Here is a 7,803-nt window from a genome sequence, read left to right as displayed (position 1 = left end):
GATAGATAGATAGATAGATAGATAGATAGATAGATAGATAGATAGATAGATAGATAGATAGATAGATAGATAGATAGATAGATAGATAGATAGATAGATAGATAGATAGATAGATAGATAGATAGATAGATAGATAGATAGATAGATAAGATAGATAGATAGATAGATAGATAGATAGATAGATAGATAGATAGATAGATAGATAGATAGATAGATAGATAGATAGATAGATAGATAGATAGATAGATAGATAGATAGATAGATAGATAGATAGATAGATAGATAGATAGATAGATAGATAGATAGATAGATAGATAGATAGATAGATAGATAGATAGATAGATAGATAGATAGATAGATAGATAGATAGATAGATAGATAGATAGATAGATAGATAGATAGATAGATAGATAGATAGATAGATAGATAGATAGATAGATAGATTTTCTTTGAAAATTTGAAAAATCTAAAAATCAAATCTGGAAATTTTTACTTTCAAAATTCTTAAAATTTTCTTGGAAAATATTGGTCGTATTAAACAAAAATTAAGCCAAAACAGTAAGTATTTCAACCAGTAAAACCCCATTCATAAATTCCTCTTCTAACAATAAAATAATTTTTAATTGTATGTGTATGTATATATACAACTATGTGGGTGTTGAGATGGGGTTGTATGACATGCATCTACTATTTATCATACTCTAGAGAAATATTTATAAATCTACATAAAAGTATATGGCTGCCACTATGTGTGCGGGTGTATGTAAGGATTTGTATTTATTAAAAAAACTCAAATATCATGGCATTTAATAAACTTGGAAGTATTACAAATTCATAAACAATTATGCAAAATCGATTACAATGCAATTGTTGTGCTGATTTTTTTTGTATTTTAATTTAGTGTTTAATGTCTATAGATAGATTTTAAAAAATCAGCAAAATTTTTGCAAAAAAAATGACATTTTAATGAAAAATTTTTATAGACTTATTTGCATTTTTTTATATGGAAACAATTCACTTAATAAATTTAAACTGTGTTTTATGGAAATATTTACGAAAGTCCTTTACAAAATAAATAAACAAATAATGTATTTATTTAAATGTAAGTAGTAAGTGGTTTTAAAGTGGTCGATTTACTTTGATTTAGGATAGGTCAGTATTTTTTATTAATTGCTTTAGTTCGGTTGTTGTTATTTTACATAATTATTAAATATTTTTTTTTAAAGTTGTGTATTAAGATTTTTTGGGCGTGACTTGCAAATTTGTTTTAGATAGAATTTTTGAAATTTTTGTTCCGTTTCGGTTATTTTGTCGAAAATTATTTATTTTTAGCTTGTAGTTAGGGGCTTGTTTCTATTGTCCCTTTCCTAAGTTGTAGTTTATTTTAGAATTTTTATTATTATTATTATATTTTTTTTTTTTGAAAATCATCAGACGTTTTATTATCGCGTTGTGTTGTGGATGCAAACAAAACAAAGTCTAAAATATTGAGTAAAAGTCTACGTGTTCTTTAGTTATGGGTTGTTTTAAACATGAGCTGATCTTACATACCAAAATAATGGAAAATACTATGAATTTAAAAATGCTTACGTTTTTTTTTATTATTATTTACTATAAAAATTAAAATTAAACTGAGACAGTCATATGAGTTTAAGAGGTGCTTTATTTTGAGAACATTGCCCCATAGGGGCCGCAAGTCTGAGGGTTCAACGATAGAAAGAGGCACGGACTGGGGACTTCTTCGAAAAGCTGGATCTTTTGTTGTCTCTTCGACTACCTGACACCTGCACGGGAACTGAATCTTTAAAATTCGACTATACTTGGACAGTTTTGCACCAATCAAGGCTCTTAACTCGAACGTTATTAAGTCGAAATGTCTTCTCAATTGCATTCAATAATTGGCACAACTGACACAACATCTCGTTGAGTTGGTATGGATTCCAGGACATGAAGGAATCCGGGGAAATGAAATATCTGATGAATGAGCAACTAAAGGGTTGTCCCTAATGTCCATATCAAAATTGATAGATGACTGGGCTTTGAATGAGATGGAACTCAGGTGGTCAAACATCACCACTTGTGGAATGTCGAGACTACTCTGGCCCCCTCTGACAAAGAATAGGACTAGTACTCTCTTGCCCTCGATTAGGCTTCTCATGCGCAACTTAATGGTTGTCCTAGTGACCCATCAAAATTGATAGATGATTGGGCTTTGAGTGAGACCGAACTCAGGTAGTTAAATATCACCACTTGTGGAATATCGAGACTGCTCTGGCACTCTCCGACAAAGGATGGGACTGGGACTCTCTTGTCCTTAAGTAAGAACTCGATTAGGCCTCCTCATGTAGAAGTTGTTTGTATGAGGAAGAAGAGGAATCGATGCAACACTTACTATGTGACTGTCCAGCCTTACAAGAGCACAGACTACTCTATCTTGATAGAGCACTTTTCCATGATCTAGACTGTCTCAGAGATGTGTAAATATGTAAATATGATCGCTATTATTAGGAATACCGGCTGGTTCTCAGGGCGACCGCAGAAACCATATGGTCAACGAAATTAGGGAGGGAAACCATTCTTCTTTGTGTACGAGGAGAATGGTAATTCTAACTCACTAACCCCTTCGTAAATCAGAATTTCCAAAAGTACGAAATATCTATTTGTACTTTGAAACGTTGGTGGATTTTCATAAGTCGGCTTAACTTTTTGCGAATTGACCAAAGGCGGTTATATGACTCGTTATCAGTGTCTACTGGATACAACCGATGGCATAGCAGAGATATTAGAGTAAATACGTAGGAACCCGTTGCTGCACGAATGACTGTAACTTGGAGACAAAAGGGGCCTGTGGATCTACATTGAAAACGCAGCAAACGAAATATATTATCGTCTAGCTAATCACAACATTAACTACCAGGCAGAAGTCCATGTCATAACGGAATATGAAACTTGGATTGGAATATATACATATGACACCATAGGTTAAAATTTTTATCGACAGGTAGTAGGAAATTGGGGCAATATCAGGTGATAAGGTTATAAGACTGTAAGAGAGCCTTAACCGAATACTCTATGATCTATGATATGTTATGATTTCCTGGACTCTCGGGAATAATAGGCGATAAAAGGGGAAATTATGATTGCTATAGAGGAAAGGGAACTTGAGGAAGTTAACCTAAGGAATACGAAACCTTGGCGAGGGAATCCCATAGGACCAATTGAAGTAATAGAATAATGGTGAGTTGAATGACAAAGATCCTATCGAGGGACCCTAAAGAGGCGTCTTCAGAATGAGAAAGTAAGGGACGCACATAACTACACAAAATTTAACCTATAGATTCAAACAAATGTAGATCACATGGAGAGTATATTGAAACTCTCGAGCAATTTCTTTGTCATTGCCAGTCTTTCGTCGAAATTAGATCTAAATAAGTTTGGAAATTGACTTTCAGGGAAAGATGTTGAGATGATAGAGATGTTGTTGAGAGATGTTGTTTTCAAAAACTTGAAAACTATCAGATTAAAGGGCCCTTCAATACCGTTCTTTTAGGCACGCGAGAACAGATAATATAAACTATTCTAAAATCAAATCAAATTTACTATCAGTAGTTCCATATGTATATATGTATGTGTATATGTATGTATTTGTAAATAAGTATATATTTGTAAATCACACAGTGTCTGGAAAAGCTCAAAGTTTTAAATAGGCGGCAAAAATTAAAACGAAATTTATTTAAATAAAATGTAAATAAAATTAATAAATTTTACATCGTCTGGAAGAGATGGTAATAAATCAATCATGTCAGTTTTATTTCAATCTGAATACAATACAATTAATCAGAAAATATTAATACCTACACATGTTTCAAGTAAACTCATGTGATTTTTTTCTAAAAAAAAAAACAAAACATAAAAATCCTAAAAATTTAATCAGCTTTTCAAATAAAAAAGTGACGACAACACTAAAAGGTAGTATAAAGTACATGAGATGTTTTGATTTCGATGACAGACAATGTGTATTTTGTATTAATCCAACTGTTGTTGGTAGAACAACTTGTTAGGAGAGATTTGGTTCTTAACAAAAAAATTTTGCAAAATTCTTGATAAGAAATAAACATATTTTTTTTCTGATATTTAAATACTTGAAAAATCTTAGTCATTAACGTACTTAAGTTCAGTTGTTTCAACTTATTTTCATTCATTCATAAAATCTTCAAGCAAGAGGTACTAAGTTCCCACACAAAACGCACCATGATTCTAACGAGACAAAGCTTGCAACAACTTGCCAGGGGCATGAGCAAACAATTGAATACCAGCAAAGGATTTGTCAGACCTTTAAGTGCTAGTGTTAAAGAAGGTGATCAGTTGGTTTTGATTAAAGATTCCAAGGATTCAGTGGAATCCACATTACATTTTCCCGGTGTTTGGTTGCGTGACAATTGTTTGTGTGATAAGTGTTTCCATAAGGACTCTTTGAGTCGTAAACCTTTGCGTTGGAATAATTTCGATTGTGATGTTAAAGTGGAGAAAATTAATGTGGATGAAAATAACAAGGAGGTGCATATTGATTGGTCAGATAAACATCAATCTACTTTTAGCCTGGATTGGCTAAAAGAGCGTAGTTTCAATAAAGAACGTCAAGATAAGTATATCGACAGCTGGTATCGCCCTAAACCGGAACCCTGGAGTAAAGAGGAATTCCCAAAAATTTTGAAAAAATTCCAATACAAAGATATTATGGAAAATGATGAAGGTGGGTAGAGTTTCGGGTGAAAAAGTTATATATAAAAAAAAAAACAAAAAAATAGAAAACTCGGTAACCAACATTTATTGTTTTCCCATCGATTTTAGCTCTTAAGGAATGGTTGGAAACTTTAGCTGTTCAGGGTGTTAGCATGATTAAAAAGGCCCCTTTGGATATTGGTGTCGTCAAGACTATTTGTAATCGCGTCGGCTTCATTAGAAAGACTACTTATGGGTAAGTTGATAATAGAAAATTACTAAACTAGCATTTGAATTAATAAACTAGCTTTTGAAGTACAGTTCTAGTTCAGTTCTAGTTTAGTTCTAGTTCAGTTCAAGTTCAGTTCTAGTTCAGTTCAAGTTCAGTTCTAGTTCAGTTCTAGTTCAGTTCTAGTTCAGTTCTAGTTCAGTTCTAGTTCAGTTCTAGTTCAGTTCTAGTTCAGTTCTAGTTCAGCTCTAGTTCAGTTCTAGTTCGGTTCTAGTTCAGTTCTAGTTCAGTTCTAATTCTGTTCTAGTTCAGTTCTAGTTCAGTACTAGTTCAGTTCTAGTTCAGTTCTAGTTCAGTTCTAGTTCAGTTCTAGTTCAGTTCTAGTTCAGTTCTAGTTCAGTTCTAGTTCAGTTCTAGTTCAGTTCTAGTTCAGTTCTAGTTCAGTTCTAGTTCAGTTCTAGTTCAGTTCTAGTTCAGTTCCAGTTCAGTTCTAGTTTAGTTCTAGTTCAGTTCTAGTTCAGTTCTAGTTCAGTTCTAGTTCAGTTCTAGTTCAGTTCTAGTTCAGTTCTAGTTCAGTTCTAGTTCAGTTCTAGTTCAGTTCTAGTTCAGTTCTAGTTCAGTTCTAGTTCAGTTCTAGTTCAGTTCTAGTTCAGTTCTAGTTCAGTTCTAGTTCAGTTCTAGTTCAGTTCTAGTTCAGTTCTAGTTCAGTTCTAGTTCAGTTCTAGTTCAGTTCTAGTTCAGTTCTAGTTAAATTCTTGTACGTTTTAAGTTTTTACACAAAATCGCAGACATTAGTAAATATTTATTATTTTTTACCTCAACAGTGAAGAGTTTAGTGTTATATCACGTCCAGGAGCTAAAAACTACTCTTATCTTTCGGAGCCTTTGCCCCTACACACCGACTTGCCTTATTATGAATACAAGCCCAGTGTAACCATATTACACACATTGGAACAATCCCAGTCAAAAGGAGGTTGGAATGCTTTAGTCGATGGTTTTCATATTGCCAATCAATTGAAGGAAACACATCCTGAATATTTCAAGATACTAACAGAAACTTTGGTGGATTGGTGTGACATAGGACAAGATGGAGGTATACAATTCCATAACATATTAAGAGCTCCCGTCATAAAGTAAGTTAAGCTGAAGAAACATGAATTTAGACCAATAACTTAATTATTTAATTTTTAGCATTGACAAGGATGGTCGTTATACACGCATCAATCACAGTGTTCCACAACGTGACAGTCACTTTACCATTGATATTGACAAGGTGGTGCCCTGGTATCGTGCCAATGCTTTATTCGTGCGTATGGCTAATGAACAAACAGTGAATTTCAAAACTGAGCCAGGAGATGTTATAACTTTCAACAATTTACGCATGTTGCATGGACGTACCGGTTATGATGATACCGAAAATAATGTACGACATATTGTCGGAGGTTTTGTCGATTGGGATATTGTCTATTCGAAATTGAGAGTACTCAAGACAGCCTTGAAAAATAAGGTTTAAAGTAACAAATTATTTCGCAATACGCCTAAAGATATTATTAGCGTTTTTGTTTCTTTTTTACTGTTTATAAAAAGTATTACACTTAAAGTATAAAAACTACTAACTCGTACTTGATTAAGTTTAACACACTAATACTTTTCATTATAAACAAAATATGTTTAGTTTATAATCGTATGATTTGACAAATTAATATTTTCTCAACAATATTTGCTTTGTCATTTAAGAACTTTAATTTTTTTGCTATTTTGTTTAGAACAATCAGTTCAATAGGTTAATTTGTATTATGATTAAATAATAAAATTTAAAAAATAAAAATAAAACGTGTGAATTTTAGTTTTGTAGTAAAAACACAGTGGTAAGGAACTGGTTATGAGTTGATTAAAATTCTATGATTGTGCTTGTTTTGTCTATTTATTGAATAAAATTCTAATATAAAATTTTAATACCACAACAAGTAAAAAGTTAAAAAATTAATTCATTCCAAAACGTATAGCTTTTTATTCTTAATTACTTTTGTTACCATTTTAATAACATTTTGAAATAAAAACGTAATTTCTATACACTTACTATGTTTTTCCAAAAAAATCTTTTTTTTTAATAACTTTTACCCAAATACGCATATTTTATACAAAATAACAGTTCTAAAACAAAAACTCAGTTTTAACACAAAATGTTTTAACATAAAAACACAGTTTTTAAACATAAACAAAATTTTTACACAAAAACTCAGTTTTTACACAAACACTCAGTTTTTACACAAATACTCACTTTTTACAAAAACACTCAGTTTTTACACAAACACTCAGTTTTTAAACATATAAAATTCTACTTTTATTCAATTTCAACCACTGTAAGATTAAATTTTGATTTGTCTTCTAAACAGATGATGATTTGTAATAAAACGTTGGAAGTGATTAACCTCTCAGCTATTAAATTAAATAAATCGAATGTTTTGTCTCGGCTTGAGTGTGTATGTACACAGTTTAAATACTAGTTTTGATTGTGAATTCTTATCAGTAACAAAAAAGTGAAAGTGCGTGTGGGAAATTTTTTAATCGGTAATATTTGACCAATGTTTTTTACAGTTGCTAAGCGCAAGATTAATAAACATACATATATAACATGTAAGATTTTAATGTTTTTGGACAGAATTTTATACATTTGTACGTAATATTAATGAATTTAAAACTACACTATAGACTAGAATGTAGATTAGACAAAAGATAGGTTATATACTAGACTATTGAACAGAATACAGACTAGAATACAAACAAGACTATAGAATAGATTATAGACTAGATAAAAGACTAGACTATAGACTAGACTACGGACTAGACTA

The 7,803-nt window shown here is 31.6% G+C and overlaps 1 protein-coding gene across 2 annotated transcripts; it reads left to right on the top strand.

Moving 5' to 3' along the window:
• Positions 1-3,954: 3,954 nt before the first annotated feature.
• LOC119604779 (gamma-butyrobetaine dioxygenase-like) lies at positions 3,955-6,750 on the top strand. Of its 2 annotated transcripts, XM_037957615.1 has the most exons (5): positions 3,955-3,969; positions 4,219-4,753; positions 4,852-4,978; positions 5,776-6,084; positions 6,143-6,750. In XM_037957615.1, exons 2-5 carry the CDS (start codon positions 4,252-4,254, stop codon positions 6,462-6,464), a joined length of 1,260 nt encoding a protein of 419 aa, XP_037813543.1. In that variant the 5' UTR covers positions 3,955-3,969; positions 4,219-4,251; the 3' UTR covers positions 6,465-6,750. The 2 variants fall into 2 exon arrangements, with proteins under 2 accessions (XP_037813543.1, XP_037813542.1); XM_037957614.1 differs by lacking the exon at positions 3,955-3,969 and having other exon boundaries at positions 4,218-4,753.
• Positions 6,751-7,803: the final 1,053 nt, after the last annotated feature.

This window comes from Lucilia sericata, unplaced genomic scaffold (assembly GCF_015586225.1).
Source record: "Lucilia sericata isolate MDLA Ls3-8-SP2 unplaced genomic scaffold, ASM1558622v1 Contig000430F_arrow, whole genome shotgun sequence".
Taxonomy (NCBI): domain Eukaryota; kingdom Metazoa; phylum Arthropoda; class Insecta; order Diptera; family Calliphoridae; genus Lucilia; species Lucilia sericata.
Note: the sequence above shows the minus strand (reverse complement) of the source record. Positions and strands in the feature narration are given on the sequence as shown.

Bases quoted from the DNA above. Each gene is read 5' to 3' on its own strand.
- LOC119604779 (XM_037957615.1), top strand. From the start codon at position 4,252: ATGATTCTAACGAGACAAAGCTTGCAACAACTTGCCAGGGGCATGAGC. The intron at 4,979-5,775 runs GTAAGTTGATAA...TTACCTCAACAG, and splicing joins ATTAGAAAGACTACTTATGG to TGAAGAGTTTAGTGTTATAT. The intron at 6,085-6,142 runs GTAAGTTAAGCT...TTTAATTTTTAG, and splicing joins TTAAGAGCTCCCGTCATAAA to CATTGACAAGGATGGTCGTT.